Below are 19,278 nucleotides of genomic sequence, written 5' to 3'. Positions count from 1 at the left end.
AATACTGGGACCTTCTTGATGGTGGATGATGGGAGGCTGAAGACAGAAAAACCACCTTTCAGGTACTATGCTTATTACCTGGGTGACAAAATAATTTGCACATCAAAGTCCCCCATGACACACAATTTACCTATGTAGCAAACCTGCACATATACTCCTGAATCTAAAACAAAAGTAAAATATACAAATAAAATTAAAAAGCTAAACAAGAGATAAACCAAATATGGTTTACTATTAGATAAATTTCCTAGATACAGTGGTAGAAGAAACGACGATTTAGGGATGGTACTAGCACTTATCTACAAGTCTTTCCAAACACATCACAATTTCCTTCTCTGCCTTACACTATAATTTCTGAGTCCAGTTTAAAATGAACAGCTCTTGAAGTATCACTCATATTTAAACAGAATTTACTGTCTATAATTTTTAATTTAACAGAATTCCGAAGGGATTGGTGGGCCAGATGAAGGACTGACAAATGACAGTCATGGGGAACTGTGGCCTGCTGCTTATTTTTGTAGGGCTCTGACTACAATGGTTTTTACATTTTGACATCTTTTTAAATTTAAAATAAGAATAATATTTTTATAATTAAAATTATATTCATAAAATGTATATGAAATTCACGTATTTGTGTCCATAAAGTGTTATTGGAACACAACTATGTTCGCTAGTTTACATATTCCCCATGGCTGTTCTCACACTATCAGGGTACAACAGAGTAGTTGCAACAGAGACCACAGAAGCTAGAATGTCCCGTCCTCTCACCTGGCCTATCTGGGCCGTCAGCAACAAACGCTTTGTTAGCAATTAGAAGTAATAGGCCTGTAAGTGTGTACATTTCTAATCCTATCCCATATGAATGAAAATAAATCATGAGAGAGGCACTGGCAAGATTCTTATTTCCAGTGAATGGGTTAGCTCGATGGTCAAGCCTGATGTTTCTTTTTGAAGAGGAAAGTGTGGGTTAAAATAAATGATAGAAAAAAGAAAGTGGCACAATTACCTAAATAACATATCTAACAAATATACCATTAAAAGGGAATATACTGTTAAAAGGGAATAGTTATGTAACTATTAAAAGGGAAACTCAAACATAGTTTTGTTTACCTCTAGACAACCTTAGAGCAGGAAAATAATTTTCTCTCTTACCTTTTATTCAGACACCTATAAGAGGGAAATACTTGGTCTCTTTAAGACCCTACCACTACTAGAACAAAATGCCATGGATCTGGGAGGCAGCAGGCTTGAGCAACAACATTACTGGAGTGATATACAGCATATGCTACAGCGAAACAAAGGAAATTCAGGTCACACACACATATGCTGATGTGGTTTGTATCTTGAGATAAAATACATCCTGTGTGACCCAGTGGTGGTAGGACAAAGAAGTCTGTGCATGAGTTCTACCGATGGATCTCTCAATGAATAACCCTCCCCTACTGCTGCTGCGCCCTTTGCCTGTGATACAGCCCTTTTGTGAGTATATGCTGTTTGAGTCCTGTGAATTCCTTCAGCAATCCAACGCCAACATTCTTACCACCTGGTAAGACTAAACAACTTAATATATATAAAAGCAAATAAAACACTTCTACCTGAAAACTATCTCAATAAATGTCTGTGTCTTTCATTAAATACTACTTCACTGATTAAATAATGTATAGGTGTAGGAAGCATGTCCCTGTCTCTGAGTTTCATCTACAAAATGGAGATAACATTTTTGAAATCAGATTTTAATTCATAAATGTATGTAAATAGTTTTCAGTGTAATGGATATTCAACCATATCTATAATCACATAGTAAGTATGCAATAAATCATTGAAGCTATTATTATCATTAATATTACTCAAAGGAAAAATAAAACGTGATCAGTAGAAACCTGGCTCTTTGTTTTGTATCAATCTGTGTAACAAAAATCTTTTCTCCAGCACATTGATCACACAGGTAAGCAGCAGCAAGATGAAGGAGCTTATAGATATAGCAGATACAAAACATGTCCACAGGATAGACATGTAAAAACTTATAGCAATATAATAAGCACATTAATAGTAAAAGATGGAAGACATGATAAGAATGTAGAGAAGAAATAAACACTTTCTTGGAGGCCAGGAAATAGATCTGAAAGGAAATGACATTTGATGTGAGATTCAAACTTGAATATAATTTTGGCAGATGGATACAGAGAAAATCAACACTTAGGAGAAACAGAATGTGAAAGACCAACAGCAAGAAAAAGAAAAAGCATAACTGCGAAGCTTCAACAAATTAGCATGACTACAGCTCAGAAAATTCATTGTGATGGGTGATGTGAGGTAGGGAGGAATCAGAAAAGATTTTATAGGCCTGACAAGGAGACTGAACTTTACTCAGAGAGTGATCAGGGAGCCATTGATGGATTTTAAGCAAGGGAGGTGCATAGACAGATGGACCACGGTTTCATGAGCGTGGAGCCTGGATTACAGTCGGGCGTTAACAATATATAATGTTCAGGTAGAAGAGCTATTTCAGACATCATTTCTACTGTGTTTAATTTGTAATATCTAGTACAATATCCATACAAAATGAATTTCACATTTATCAATACATAAGAAATACTTAAAGTATCAGGTTTGTTACCTCACAAAAGTGAAATACTAAAATATTTGAGAATACAAAAATGGACATTTGTAGCCCAAATCAAATTCAAGAAAAAAAGTTATCTGAAAATTTCATACAAATTATGTGCAATGGAAAAATTACAATGTTAAAAACTGATTAAATTTACTGAGAAAATCAATGATGTTCCAGTAGAAAAGTAGAGGCATAAATAATTCAGTTAAAGCAAAATAGTCAACAAGTAAATGGAAAGTGTTCAAATTAAATAATTTTGAAAAGAACAGTAGAGTTTTTAATTATAAAATTAGTAAGATTGAATATTTAAGCCTATACAGTTATGGTAAAATCAGTTTACATATGCATAGTTTGAGTCAGCATAAACAGATATGTATAGATTTATAAACAAAATGCTAGGGTTTAGCCAGAACCCTAAACATGCATTAATATTTTGTCATTTCCTTTTTACTACTTAAAATTTATGTAATAAGTTTTTAAAATATCATGTACAAATAATTTTCCTGCAACTTCATTGCAACAAGAAAAACTGAGAGAAGTTTTACTATCCAAAAAGATAATAAATTATATTATAACAGTTATAAGTAAGCATACATTAAAATAATCAAAATAATATTAATGATTTCAAATATAATATGAAAAGTAAAATCTTCTATATAGTTCTTAAATGATTTTTAAAACTATCCACAAATATTCAAGAAAATAGAAAATTCTTGAAAGTGATTGTGAGACAGATAAGGAGATACTCAAGTGTAAAGCCTGACTGTCTTGGGAACAAAAAATTATCCTAATTGAGTTGAAAAAAGGCTGAAGAAGGAAATGAAGACTTTTTCCATTATTCATTATTAATGAATAGCAACCATTCATAAGTTAGTTTCAGGACACAAAATATGATTTAAAAAATCTGAGAGTATCTTTAGTAAACTTGCATAATTCTGCTATGAGACATATATTTCTAAAATAGGTTGATCCTGAGCATCAGTAGGAAGAATATGTTCTGTAAGTAAGGGATGGGGTGCATAGCAAGGACTTAATAGAGTACAGCTGGAGAATGCTGGAGGTATCAGCAAGGCAGGAGGCTATGGATTAGGTAAACTCTTGCAAGATCATCTTACATGATCCCTGGAGGAAAATAGCGTGAGTAGGACATCATAACCTGTTCTCATTTCTTTGCTCAGTTAGGAGGTAAAAGTCGAGTGATTATCCATTAAAACTTATCAGCTGTGGTGGCTCACGTCTGTAATCCCAGTACTTTAGGAGGCTGAGGTGGGCAGATCACGAGGTCAGGAGATCAAGACCATCCTGGCCAACATGGTGAAGCCATGTCTCTACTAAAAATACAAAAATTAGCTGGGTGTGGTGGTGCGTGCCTGTAGTCCCAGTTACTCAGGAGGCTGAGGCAGGAGAATCACTTGAACCCAGGAGACAGAGGCTGTAGTGAGCCAAAATCGTGCCACTACTGCACTCTAGCTTAGGCAGCAGAGCGAGACTCTGCCTAAAAAAATAGATAAATAAATAAAAAACCTATTAATTGATGAAACACAATGGGCACCAGAAACAACACAAAACAAACAAAAAAGATGAAAATAAAATGTGTTGAAGTTAGTAACACTAAAGAATTTTAGAAATAATTTAATGTTTGTACTTTATATGTGCATAAATAAATTAAAAGATTCTGAAGGTTTCTTTTTAGACAGGGCCTCGTTCCGTTGCCCAGGCTGGAGTGCAGTGGCATGATCTTGGTTCACTGCAGCCTGCACCTCCTGGGTCCAAGAGATTCTCTTGCCTCAACCTCCTAAGTAGATGGGATTACAGGAGTGTGCTACCACTCCTGGCTAACATTTTTATATTTTTAGTAGAGACAGGGACTCACTATGTTGGCCAAGCTGGTCTCAAACTCCTGACCTCAAGTATTCCACCCACCTCAGCCTCCCAAAGTATTGAGATTACAGGTGTGAGCCACTGCACCCAGCCTAATTAGAAGTTTAATAGGATTTAGCTTCAGGTCTTTGAAGATTGGTTTTTGTCTTTACCTAAGTAAATATTTCAGATTTGGTCTCTTTATTAGAAAACTTGTTGAAAACAATTTTCATGCTATCAAAAGGTATCTTAAAACTGTGATAAACATTAATCGCGGAGTAGTGTACATAAACTTTGTGTTTACATACAAATTATTTATATTTCTTTACCACATATTACATTTTTATTTCTATATTAATATTTATTTATATGTTGTTTATATGATGTGTTATGTCCACAAAGTTGATTCTATTTCTCTGGAGACAATGCCAATTCTAAATTATTTTCATATTTTGCCACCACAATTTTTACAAATGTATACGTATGTACACACCTATTTTCTATTCATCATAATACGATTGTAATTACATCTCGGATTTTTTTTGGGGGGTAAATTTTTGTTTCTTTGTGATTCTTTATTCATTCTAAACTTTCTTCACTGAAAATATATTACGTTTGCAGTCAGAAAAATAAATAATAGTATAAAAAACTTACCCAGGTAGTATCCTGGCTGAACTATCAGGGGACAGACGTGGCTCAGCTTTCTGCTAAAAGATTTCATGATAGGCAAAGAAAAGAAAGGAGAATGGAATTGAATAGAGATTTAAAATCTGTACTGTTATGCTGACCAACATAAATCTTAGACATGGGATGTCGACAGTGTAAAGCTACTCATATCCTCTACCTTGATTTTTGTTTTGTTCTGTATTGTTATCTTCTTGGAGATACTTCAAAACAGTTTACACTTGATTTGACTCCAAAAATATTAGAGTGTCTTCTTTAACGATGATGTTATTAAGTCATCATGGGTTACATATAGTTCTCTGTTTCTTTTTTTGTTGTTGTTGCTGTTGTTGTTGTTGTTGTTGAGATGGAGTCTCACTCTGTGGCCCAGGCTGGAGTGCTGTGGCTGGATCTCAGAGTTCTCTGTTTCTTAATCACTAATGACAAGTGGTAATGAGTTAAATGAATAAAATGCATCAATGATATAATTGATATATAAGTTGTGTATTTTCAAATGCAGGATATTTATTTGTTTTTTCTCCCCAGAGAAATTTGTGGATATGCAGAAATAAAATAAGGACAGTTATATGACCAAGATAAACATAAACCAATTTTACCAGTTCACAAGAAAAAAAAAAATTGTTCTACTACTCCTGTGAATATAGCTTCATGTCTCCTTCAAATCCCCTATGGACTCACGTAACATGCACAGAGAAAGAATGGGTATCAACAGTGAAGTGTCTTAGTAAGTAAATGTCCTGATCATCATCTGCATAAATCATTCAGCAAATAGAGAGGGACACCTCAAAAGGGATCAGGGTCTTGACATCTCAGCAGAGATGAGAGATGTAACCCTTATATTATTTGGAAGCATTTTATGAAAATCAAGTGACAAGATAAGATATAAAGCTTTGGGGACTATCTATTCCCCAAATACAGTATTTCTATTCATAGAAATATTTGAATTATTTCTGAAATGGACAAAAGCCTTGGTAGTTGATACCTATTTTTTAATATGTATTTGTGTCAATATGAAAAGAAGTATTCCCTAGGAAAATCAAGGAAGAATTAAATAGAGTGCAATACCATGTTCTTGGAATAGAATACTCAACAGAGTAAATAAATAAATTTTTCTCAAATTGTACTATAGGCTTAACATAATTCCTTATTAAAATTTCAACAGAATTCTTTGTAAATATAGATCTTTTCATACTAAATTTATATTGAAATGCACAGGAGTTAGAATGGCTGAAACATTTTTCTTTAATAATAAAGTTGAAAGGATCACACAAATCAAATTTGAGGCCTTGAAATATAGTTACCATATTCAAAACAGTATAGTATTGATGGAGGGATAGACGTAAATCAATAGAACAGATAGAGAATTCAGAAATAAACCCACACAAATATGCTCAACTAACTTTTGACAAAGATGCACAAATAATTCAACAAAGATCCTTTTTTTTTTTTTTTAGTTCAGGGCTACACGTGCAGGTTTGTTACATAGGTAAACTTGTTTCATGGGAGTTAGTTATACAGAGTATTCTGTCATCCAGGTATTCAGCCTAGTACCCATTTGTTATTTTTCCTGATCCTCTCCCTCCTCCCACCCTTCACCCTCCAGTAGTCCCCAGTGTGTGTTGTTCCCTTCTATGTGTTCATGTGTTCTCATGATTGAGCTCACACTTAGAAGTGAGAAAACATGTGGTATGTTGTTGAGAAAAGTTTCTTTTCAACAAATTGTGTTGGGCATTAGCACTTTCTTAGCCAAAAAATTAATTTTGATTTAATCTCACATATTTTACAAAACATAACTCCAAATGGCTTCTATATCTAAATGTATAATGTAAAACGATCAAACTTGTAGAGGAAAAGAAGAGAAAATCTTTGTGACCTGGAGTTTGATGGAATTGTTCTTAAACAGGACACCTAAAGGATGACCCACAAAAGAATGAAATAATAATAATACTTTATCAACATTAAACACTTTTTCTCCGTGAAAGACATTCTATGAGAGTGAAAAGATAAGCTACGTATTAGGAAAAAATAGTTGCAAATAACATATCTGACAGAGGAGTTATACATCGAATACATAAAGAATGCTCTAAACACAGATAAAACAATCCAATTAATAAAGGTGCCAAAACCTTGAACAGATCTAACAAAAAAGATATTCAGATGGAAAACAAACATGGGAAAAGTTATTCAATGTCATTACCAATATGGAAATACAAATTAAAACCACAATGAGATTTACTATGTATCTAATAAAATGCTTTTAAAATAATTAAATGAAACACACTGGTAATAGCAAGTGCAGGTGAAAATGCAATACAATGGATCTCTCATGCATTGCTTGTGGAGATGTAAAATGGCATAGCCACTATGGAAAACAGACAATTTCTTATAGAGCTCAACAGTGCTTTTCATAAAACCCAGTAATCTCATCCCTGACTGTTTATCATAGGGCAGGAGATGGCAAACTGTATCCTAGGAACTAGCGCTCTATTTTCTTAATAATGTTTTATTGGATGTGAGTCACACCTTTTTATTTATGTATTGTCTATCATTATTTTGGCTCTATAACTGCAAAGTTAGGTAGTTCTGGCAGAGGCCATATGGTTCACAACCCTAAAATACTAAACATATGACCCTTTAAGAACAAGTTTGCCGTTCAAGTAAAACATTGCACAAAATTGTCCATCATAGCTTTATGTGTAATAGCCAAAAAAGTAGAAGCAACTCAAATGTCCTCAGATGAGTGAAAGAATAAACAAACATGTTACATCCATACAATGGAGTGCTTCACAGCAGTTAAAGGAAATTATTTATAATGCAACAGCTTGGCTACATGTCAAGGACATTATCCTGTGTGAAAAATATCCAAATCAAAAAGTTGACTTACTGTATAATCCAATTTATACAATACTCAAAAAGACTAAATTACAGCTATGCAGAACATACTAGTGATGGCTAGCAATGAGGGGTAGGGGAATGTGGGGACCATAAAAGGACAGCATACGGGAGTTTTCTGGAGGTGATAGAATAGTTCTGTGTATGATTGAGTAGTTCGGCATATGACTGATTGTGGTGATGGTTACATGAGTGCATACATGTTGTAAAATTAATATACCATACACACACATACACAAACACAAAGGCAAGCTCATGGGAAAAACCATGAAATTCAGTAAGGTTCATAGTTGAGTTAGTAGTAGAGTACTAATGTCAATTTCCTGGTCTCAATTATTGTACTATAGATATAAGAGATGGAGGAAGTTATAGTTATTGGAGGAAGCTGGGTAAAGGGTACATGGGCATTCTCTGTACTATTTTTGTGACTTATTATATAAATCTAAGATTATTTCAAAACAGAAATTGTTTGGATTATATAGACTGGGATGTTTATTTTATAGCACTTTTGAGGATGAGAATTTTGAATATTCAAGAGTTATAACCAATTTCAGTAATTTTTCTTTGAGATACGTAAACGTATCTCAAATTTTATCAGTAATAACTTCTACAAGCCAGTTTCATATGTATTTGAATGCTATAATTTGCCTTTTAACCCTTTCATATTTTTTGTAACAACAAATAGTTTGAGACTTAATTTACTTTCCCTGCACTAAACCTGGAATCCACAAAAAAAAAAAAAAAAAAAAAAAAAAAAAAGAGGTCCCAGGTTTCTAGATTTAAAATGCTGTGTAAGAAACTTATTGGCATAAAACAGCAATCATTTTATTATACTTAAGGATACTGTTAGGAATTGACACAGGGCCCTTAGGTGATGACTTATAACTGTTCCACAATATTTGAGCCTCACGTGAAAAGAGTTAAATGGGTTAGGACTCAAATAACTTAGATTTGGAATCTGAAAATTTCACTCACATGTATGACACCTGGGCTGATTGCCTGGACCTACTGGGACTGTCAACCAGAAGACCTATATATGGCTTCTGCATACAGATTGAACTTCTCGCCAAAGAGCAAAAGGCTTCCAAGGTAGTGTCAGAGAGATAGTCTTCCAAAATATAAACCCATAACTCTCTAATATCTAGCAGAGTCATTACGCCTATATTGTATTGACAAAAGCATGCCACTAAAAAGTACAGATTTTCAAAATGAGGGAAATTTGATTCTAAATCTTGATAGGATCGTGGCAAAATCACATGGCAGAAGAACAAGTAAGATGAGACACAGTGGAGTGAGCATCTTTCAAAATAAAATTGGCCACAAAATTTAAGACAAAGTTATTTTCTAACCTGCCCTTCTATCTCTTATCAAGTATAGTTTCCTTCTTTTATTTATTGTCAATGTTTCTGTGGGGGGAGGCATAATCTCCTGAAATTACTCGAAATAGGAAACAAACAAAAAAGGGCAATCTAGGTTTCTAAATTAGAAGAAATATTCAGCAAATAAAAAGAGAATAATTGTTGAGTACTGGGCTTCAAAAAAAAAATAGACAAGAGAAGATAGTGTTAATTCAACTAAAAATCAGCACTAGCTCTGTGAAAATTAACTCTGTGCTTACAAATAAATGATAACATCCCCTAGATTCAGACAAACCAATTATTTAAAGGTCAGAGAGATTAGAAGAAGCCAGCAAAAGACTGAGATGGTGAAGCCTTTGAGACAGAAGAGAAACCAGGAGAATGTGGTGTTCCATAAACCCTGTGAAACAGGGATTTCCAAATGGAAGGGGAAAGTCATGAAATTGTTCTGAGTATTCAGTTTTGACCAATGGATTTGATTAGATTGAAGAAGACATTGGTGACTGTTACAAGAGGGGTTTAAGTGCGGTGGTGGGAATGAAAAAATGAATTAAAGTAGAGATTGTAGATAACATATTAGAGTCATTGTATTATAAAATGAGAAGTGAATTAGATTACTAGAAAGAGATTTGGATTCTACAAACAATTTTTTGAGCTTTTGTTTTTGCTCTTTACAATGAAAGATGTTTGGTATGTTTGCATATTGGTGGAAATAATTTGGAAAATGGAGAAATTAATGATACAGGTGAGAAGGAATAATTGAAAGAGCAAAATCCTTTCATAGAAAAGATGGGATCAAATCTGGTAGAGACCATAACAAGATAGGAGTAAAGATCAACATCCAGTGAAACAGGAGACAATGCAGAAAAAGATGCATATAAATAGCAGGTAGTTTTCTTCTGATTGCTTCTATATCTAGATGAAAAAATAAATGAAGTCATTAGCAAAGTGCAAGGTGAGGACTGGTGGTTAAGGAGGGAGATAATGAAAATAGGGGAGGGGAAAAGCAGTGTCAAAATTATTTAGGACCATGATCATTAATTTAAGCAAGGCAAGTCAACACAGTTGCCTTTGTTTTTCTTGTAGACACACTCTGGTGCTTCAATTCAGGGACGGGGCAAGCAGAGAATTTATTTGCAAAGGACTGAGGTTTTCTAAGACTTGGATTACAGATAGAAAGGAAGGAATGGGCAGGAGAGTGTGTGCAAGGGATTGACTTACAGTGATGAGCCATGGAATCTAATTTAGATGTGGTGGGAAGAGAGAAAGTGAAGGGAAAAGAATAGTGAAAAAGTGTCAAGGTCATTGAATGTTTGGAACAAATTTAGTAAAGTGAGCTAAAAAGATTGTTGAAATGGTCTAGAGTGTGATGCTTAATATTTAGATATTTTAGGTAGTGTAGTAATTGGAAACGACAAGGTTTAGATAGACTAGAATCAATAGTGGAGACTACTAATATCTCACAGGGACTTCTCTAGTTTCTTGATTGGACATAGCTATGTGCATTCTCATTGACTTCTGAACCACTGTCAGTAAGTTTCGTCTTAGTGAGATCATTAGGCTGTCTATTTCTCGAAATTTCCCCATTAAATGTTAAATTTCTAACAGGCTGGGCACTTTTTGCTTGCTTCAGCTACTATCCTCTAGACATACTCGTCTTCTCTGATTGTTTCCCACTGTAATCTCTTTGTATTCAATAGGATCCTCAGGTGTGGACCTTTCCAAGCTATAAAGTCACTCTTCTCCAGCAAGGGAGCAGAGCTTCCAGTCCACATGGACTGCCTGCCCATCCAGGGTCCAACTTCTGAGCCACAGAATTGGGCTGCGAGACAGAGGTGGATGAAATGATCGCTCTCTTTTACTGAATTTTATGGAGACTTTCTGGAATAAATATGTCCTAACATTATACTGTTTGGCCAGTTTCCAGAGACAACCAATGGTTACTTTTAAAATTGTAAAAGTAGTTTTATTCCAGTTTTATTGCTGCCTTTTGGTGGGGAGTGAATATACCAAGACCCTCACAAAGCCATTCTCAAAGTCCCACCTGAACAAAATGATTTTGAATTATAATTTTGTTCCTTCAAACATTTCAGGAAACATTACTTGGCAAAAAGTATTCTTGATTAGACCTTTTATAGTTTATGAAATATTAAAACTGTTAAGAAGGTACCTAATTATTAGTGCCAGTTTTAAAAGAAATTTACGACTACAAAAGTGATGTTGTATTAAGATGAGGAGTGATGACTTGCACTTGCTTGCCTTTTGAAACAGCTGAACCCTTGGCTAGAAAAAAAGAAAAAAAAAAAAAAAGGCAGGGGGGAGCTTCCTGTCTCCTCTAAACAGTTATTTCTGATTATTCCAAACTCAGAGACTCGGTGACTACAACAAGGAAATTGAACAGCAGTTATTTTGCTCAAATAAACATTACATAATGAGTTGAGAACATTTTTGTGAAAACACTGATTAGACACTATTTGCTTATTTCACACAACCCTCCATGAACTTTGATATTTTCCACAAAGGGATTTACTAAAGTAGCTTCCCGTTAGTATACTGAAATACAAAGTGATCTTCATAACTGTTAATTTAAAGTAACACCACCATCACTGGAGTACTTTTAGTTATATGTGATTGGGACTACCAAGCATGTTGCTCTTATTCAGTGTAATCCTAATCTCATGGGTATCCACTGTTGGGGGAGAAGGTAAGTTGAAAACAGATCCGAATATTTTAGTTCCTTTTCAAATGTATTTATTGATTGTGTGTGTATATGCATAAGATTATTTTTAAATGAATAAATAGCTGAGGATAATTTGAAAGGGTATCATAATATTCATCTATTTTCTGGAAATATTTTCCAACATGCAATTAGTAGGAAAATAAAATGAAGTTAATTCTCTCCATTCTCTAGTTTGCAAAGGGTAAATGGTCACCAAATAGATAATGTAAAGAGAAATCAAATGAGAGAAAATCTGCTATAATAAAGGTGACAAGGTGAAATATTAATGTAATTCTGCATAAACTCCGCAATGCCACTGACTGGAAAAATCAACCCCAAAAAGATTTGGCCACCTTCAATATGTTTTTAGAATTTTATTTTCATAGATTTGATAGTTTAAATTTTAAATGTTATTAAAATGAAGGAATTATCATTTCAGTCTAATTACAATTCAACAGGGAAATATATTTTAATGAAACAATAGAAAATATTATTTTTATATGTAAACCAGTGAACTGCCAAAAAACTGTTCCTCCTGAGCTCTTCCACAAATTTCAAAAGTGAAATAATATATCACCTCTTTATTAATACTATATACTGGTTCTTATAACATTATAAACTATCCTATTTTATTTCATGTGAAAATTAAAACCACCATATCAAAAGAATTGCAAACAAAATCTCTAACAGGATCTAGGATACTGATTAAACTATGTGTGTACATGGAGTTTCAGTCATTGTGCTATACTCTTTGATTTCCAGAAAGTTTTTCTTTTACTGCTTTACTGCTTTCTAATGTTTACAGATCTTTAAATTTTTTTGAACACTTTCTTCTCAGTCCTGACATAAGAGAAAAATATGAACAATAAAATACTTTCTTTTTAAGATACGCCCTTACAAATGTGGCAAAACATTATTTCTATGGGCCTGAAATTCATTTAATTTTGTTTTCACTTTTAGTACTGAGTTGTAATCACAGGAGTGCGATTGTATGAGTGTATTTGATTTTTCTTAAGTCTGTGTTTATGATATTTATTAAGTGGCTTAAACATCTGTTACAAATGGCATTACACAAGGATTTCTAAATGGGGGTGGAAGCAGAGGAAGGTAAGTGAAAATTATGAGGATAATATGTAGAATTTTGACAATTCCTAATCCAACAAAAAAATTTCAAACTTTAGTCCAGTCCCAGGATAAACTTTAGTGAAATTCTGTCTAAAAATTGTCTAGGTGTTAAATGACCTGTAAGTGTGCATTACACTTTTATTTTGGTGTCTATTTAGAAACTGGCCAAACAGCAGAAATAACACACGAAAGCAACACTTTTATACAAACAGAAAACTGCATGCTTCCAGCAGGAAAACATTAATCAAGCAATATATTGTACTTCATGCTGTAGCAAAGAGGCTAGAAAGAATATGACAACCCCACCCATGCCTCCCTACTACTTAGAAGGTCCTAAAAGAAAAGCAAAATGTAAATAGGCAAATAAATTGCAAGGTTTTATATACAGGTGATTGTGTGTGTGTGTGTGTGTGTGTGTACACTCATGCATCACTTAATGATAGGAAAACGTTCTGAGAAGTGTGTCTTTAGGCAATTTTGTCCTCCTGCAGACATAACAGAGTGTACTTATACAAACCTAGATTGTATAGCCTACTACCTAACTAGGCTATATGGCCTGTCACTCCTAGACTGCAAACCTGTACACCATGTTACTGTACTGAATACTGTGGGCAATTGTAGCACAAATGTAAGAACGTGTTTATCTAAACATAGAAAATGTACAATAAAAGTACAATAGAAAATATTAAGAATGGCAGGCTTGTATAGGGCTCTTACCATCAGCAGGGTTTGCAAGACTGAAAGTTGTTCTGGGTAAGTCACTGAGTGAGTGGTGTGTGAATATGAAGGCTTAGCACATTACCATACACTACTGTAAACTTCATAAACACTGAATACTTGAGCTAGAGTAAATTTATTTCATTTATATATTTATTCAATATTTTGGGGGGGAGCAGGTGGTTCTTGTTTACATGGATAAGTTCTTTAGTACTAATTACTGAGGTTTTGGTGCACCCAGGATAGACTAAATTTATTTTAAAAACTTTTCTTCAATAATACATTAATTTATGGTAAGCTTTTTACTTTATCAACTGAAAATTTTTTAACTTGTAACTCTTTTGTGATACATTTAGCTTAAAACACATCTTGTATAGATGTACAAAATATTTTTTTCTTTCTATTCTTATTCTGTAAGATTTTATCTTTTATATTTTATTTATTTATTTACCTTCTACACCTTTTTGTTATAAACAGACACAAACACACACATTAACCTCGGCCTACAAAGGGTCAAGATCATCAGTACCACAGTCTTCCTCCTCCACTCTTGTTCCACTAGAAGGTCTTCAGGGCAGTAACACACATGGAGCTGTCCTCTCCTGTGATAACAAAGGTTTCTTCTGGAATAGTTCCTGAAGGACCTGCCTGAGGATGTTTTACAGTTATTTTTTTTAAATGAGTAGAAGAAGTAAACTATAAAATAATGATAACAACTATAGTACATTAAATACATTAACTAGTACCATGGTCATTTATTATCTTTATCAAGTATTATGCACCATACATAATTGTGTGTGCTATTGTTTATATGACTGGCAATGCAGTAGGTTTGTTTATACCAGCATCACTACAAACATGTGAGTAATACATTGGACTGTGATGTTGTGGTGGTCATCAGTTGATAGGAATTTTTCAGCTATATTATAATCTTATGGGACCACTGTGATATAAGTGATCCGTCACTGACCAAAACGTCATTATGTGATAAATGACTGTATGTCTGTATATATGTGTGTGTGTGTGTATACATGTATACGTGTGTGTGTGTGTGTATATATATATCTCAGAAGAAATGTATTCATAGTATTCTATCAGAATGTTGAGACAAAGAAAATTATTTTCTGCTTTTGAAGTGGGTGATTGTGTAATGGTAAGGTTGCAAAAGGACAATAACACTCTTAGCTAGCACCATTGCGGATGTGCACAATGGTTATACGATGCGTGTTGTAGAGCAAGTTCTGAAGGATAGGTAGAATACAACTGGATGACGAGAACAAAGTTATTCTGGATAGTGAAGAATATGTAAGTACAAATGTATGAAAATCAAGTACTATAACTGCAATTTTCGAGGAGCAAAGGATATTTAAAAGGAGTTATGATAGGTTAATACTATGAAGACACGAGGGAGTCTTTCCTTCAATATCTTCTCCAAAACTATCTAATGTCGATTTTTAAACAGTTAGGTAATAAATTTAAGGTTTCACAAGGTTAAATACCACAAGAGGTATTTCAAATATTGTGCAACATTAAACATTACTTCTAGGTAGATTAAAAAGAGAAATTTCCCTCGATTGTCAGCTGAATTTCTGCATGCTTTTTCTAAATAAGGTGAGAAACAAAACAATTTCTTACGCAGCAATGCTATATTGAGAAAATATCTTGAGCTAAAAAATGAGCACACTATATTGAGGAAATATCTTGAGCTAAAAAAGCATTGAAAGATAAAGTACATCAAATCCATAGAATGTACTATATCAAGAGTAAACCCCAATGTAAACTATGGACTTTGAATGACAATAATATTGATGGGGAAGGGGGCTATTCATGTGGCAGGGAAGAGGAAGTGTTATATAGGAAATCTCTGTAACTTCCACTCAATTTTACTGTGAAAAAACTGTAAATAAAAATTAAGTCTAATAAAAATTATGTGTATACATATAAAATATATATACACAAAAAAATAGAGTCAAAACATGAAGATTTCACCCATTTTCTACATTGTTTTAATATATCTGGCACCACAGTGGGTATGGATGTATGTGTAAGTGTCTATATACATATATCCAGTAGTATCCTCAGTATCCTTAGTATCCTCAAGGAATTGTTCCAGGACTCTTTTCACCCCCAGCAGATAACCAAATCCACAGATGCTCAAGTCTCTAAGAGAGAATGGTGTAGTATTTGCATATAACATATGCACATCCTCCCATATAATTTAAATAATCTCTAGATTATTTATAATATCTAATATAATGTAAATACCATATAAATTATTGTTATATTGTATTTTTAATTGCATTATTTTATCATTTTATTATCTTTTTATTGTTTTTTCTTTTTCAGATGTTTTGGACCTGCAGTATAACAAACATTTATATATACAGCAATTACCAGAATTTAGCTTTAATTTTATCTTAGTTGAGTTGTTCTTAGTGATTTTCTTATACTCTCTAAATTATTTCCACAAAAACTATATAAACTTTGTAACCAGAAAGTAATCAGAATATTAATAAGCAAAAAAATCAAATTACCTACCCAACATTTTTACTGCACCAGAAAAAAAAAATAGGACAGATTTTTCTGGTGGAGATACCTATGACAGTCGATGAGTATAGAAAAAGAAAGAAATTTGAGAGCTGAGAGTAATCCTATCACTCCTCTACTGTACACTACACTGATCAGGGAGATTTGCCACTCTTACAGTCTACTTTCATTCTTAAATTGTTGTGTGAGGATATTGTTCTTGAAGACATTGCAGAAGAGTTCAGATTTCATAACACCCCAAAATATAAATTTTATATTCATTAACAATGACTTCCTCGGTCCGGCATGGTGGCTCACGCCTGTAATCTCGGCACTTTGGAAGGCCAAGGCGCATGGATCACCTGAGGTCAGGAGTTCAAGACCAGCCTGGCCAATATGGTGAAACCTTGTCTCTACTAAAAATACAAAAAAATTAGTCGGGTGTAGTGGCAGGCACCTGTAATCTCAGGTACTCAGGAGGCCGAGGCAGGAGAATCGCTTGAACCTGGGAAGTGGAGGCTGCAGTGAGCCAAGATTTGCACAATTGCACTTCAGCCTGGGCAGCAAGAGTGAAACCTGAAACTCCCCCTCAAAAAAAAATAAAAATAAAATGACTTCCTTAAATACTCTTGTATTCTTATTTAGTGATCTTTCTTCATTCCAAATTAGTACACTGGAAAGCATTTAAGCTAAAGGCATTTAAGTTGAATGAAACACAAAACTATAAATGAGATGATTAAAATATAATCTAGTGATTCATTAATGTAGCTTTTTATTTAATTCTTCAGTTTTGTGTTATTTTTCCCAGCAACACTTTGTGATTTTCCAAAAATACGCCATGGATTTCTGTATGATGAAGAAAATTATAAGCCATTTTCCCAAGTTCCTATAGGGGAAGTTTTCTATTACTCCTGTGAATATAATTTTGTGTCTCCGTCAAAATCCTTTTGGACTCGCATAACATGCACGGAAGAAGGATGGTCACCAACACCAAAGTGTCTCAGTGAGTAAATGCCCTGTTCATTAAATGGATGTCATTCAGTGAATAAAGAAGGATGTGCCAGACAAGATCATAAGGTCTTGATAATCACAGGGGCAGTGACCAGAGGAGCTGGAAAGATGGGAGATGTAGTCCTCCTAGTTTGAGATGCCTCCTATGAGAATCAATGAAGAATAAACATATCAACTGTCTTGCATTACCTGGAAATGCTCTACATGTTGAAATATATTAATTGTTTTAGACTGATGATTAATATATTTGACTGCTAATATTTCTTTACTAATATTCATTTGGCAGCAGCCTGATCATAGTTTTCCTTTAAAATAAGTCATTTTGTATAGATATTCTGTTTTGAATTTACCATTCTCTTGCATATTGCAAGGTAAGGTTTGGTATTTTGACTTTTATATTTTCAATAAATCATTTATTTGGTCCTTCCAAGTGTAGCTATATTAATACTCCAATAAATATAGAGACCAGACTCCAATGACAACAGGTGTATTAAAGAAGAAAAACAATGGGAGAGAGATTAGATGAGGCAACAAAGGACATAGTAATGATCTTTCTCCTTTTGTAAGAAACGTTTATGGGAATTGTGAGAAATATTTATATGAAGATATGGTTTTATCCCTAGAAGAGTTTATAAACACAAGATATTTTGTTATAAAAACCATACAGCAACAATATGAAATATTAACTTTCTTTTATATGTACATATATAGGAACAAAAATATATTTCGTCATTTATACAATAGCATGACCTAAATTATTTTGAAAATTTACACATTATGTCAGTTTTCAAAGTTTTCCTTTCTTAATAAAATATTTTAAAATGCACTTTTTTTACTACTTCCATCTTGTACATTAATCAATTTTTGGTCCTTAGGAATGTGTTCCTTTCCTTTTGTGAAAAATGGTCATTCTGAATCTTCAGGACAAATACATCTGGAAGGTGATACTGTACAAATTGTTTGCAACGCAGGATACAGCCTTCAAAACAAGGAGAAAAGCATTTCATGTGTAGAACGGGGCTGGTCCGCTCCTCCCAAATGCAGCTTCACTAGTAAGCAAAATACTGCCTTCTAGTTTTGCTAATTATTTAAAGAAATAAGTCTATTGTTTATAGATTAAATATAGGTTAAATATAGGTTTCACCACTACTTCTATCATTATTTATTTGATTTTCAGTTCCAATTTTGTCTAAGTAGATGTGCAATAACATAGTTTGCCTACCTATATAAATCAAATGTACATAAGAAGAAGAAATATTAGAGAAGAATACACTTTGAAGATAATCCATTAATGTAACACCTGTTTGTTGTTTATATTATCAAGTTAGTTCACAATAAATGGTTACAAAACTGAGATATTAAAGTGCAAATAAGTCCAATTACAGTTAAAATGTCTTATAAGGAAGTTTTTAGTATTTATCTTTATTTAAATTAATATGTTTGAGTCAATAAATCATTTTCTAAGTTGTAAAAAGTCCGTACTTCTGAGAGGTATGTTTATTTGTGAGCAGCTTAGAACTTGGGAAACGATTCTTTTGGAAGTCTGTGGTATAAATGATGGCAACTCCCAGTCCTGTGTGAACTCTTGTAATTCTTCGTCTTCACTGTCTTCAGTAATTGTTCTTTGCCCAGCCCAATGCGATTCCATCCTGTGCTTGCACAGCTCAGTATTCAACCAAAAACTTAAGGAAACTTCCATAGCTCTTTCTCTTCATAATACTTTCTCTCTGCTACTATGTCCAGTAACTTCTGGCCACTACAGTCTCCAAGACTGA

General features: G+C 33.6%; 1 protein-coding gene across 1 annotated transcript in view; it reads left to right on the top strand.

Annotated features, from left to right (window-relative positions):
- The first annotated feature begins 11,932 nt into the window (after positions 1–11,932).
- The window catches only part of CFHR5 (complement factor H related 5), a 29,708-nt gene continuing 22,362 nt past the window's right edge, over positions 11,933–19,278 (top strand). Inside the window, exons 1-3 of the mRNA XM_050782638.1 lie at positions 11,933–12,109; positions 17,301–17,495; positions 18,379–18,555. Coding sequence (XP_050638595.1) covers positions 12,052–12,109; positions 17,301–17,495; positions 18,379–18,555 — 430 coding nt within the window. The 5' untranslated portion in view covers positions 11,933–12,051. The remainder of the gene's footprint in view (positions 12,110–17,300; positions 17,496–18,378; positions 18,556–19,278) is intronic.

Source organism: Macaca thibetana, chromosome 1, assembly GCF_024542745.1.
Source record: "Macaca thibetana thibetana isolate TM-01 chromosome 1, ASM2454274v1, whole genome shotgun sequence".
Lineage (NCBI taxonomy): Eukaryota > Metazoa > Chordata > Mammalia > Primates > Cercopithecidae > Macaca > Macaca thibetana.
The sequence above is the reverse complement of the archived record's forward strand: the minus strand, read 5'-3'. Positions and strand labels throughout refer to the sequence as shown.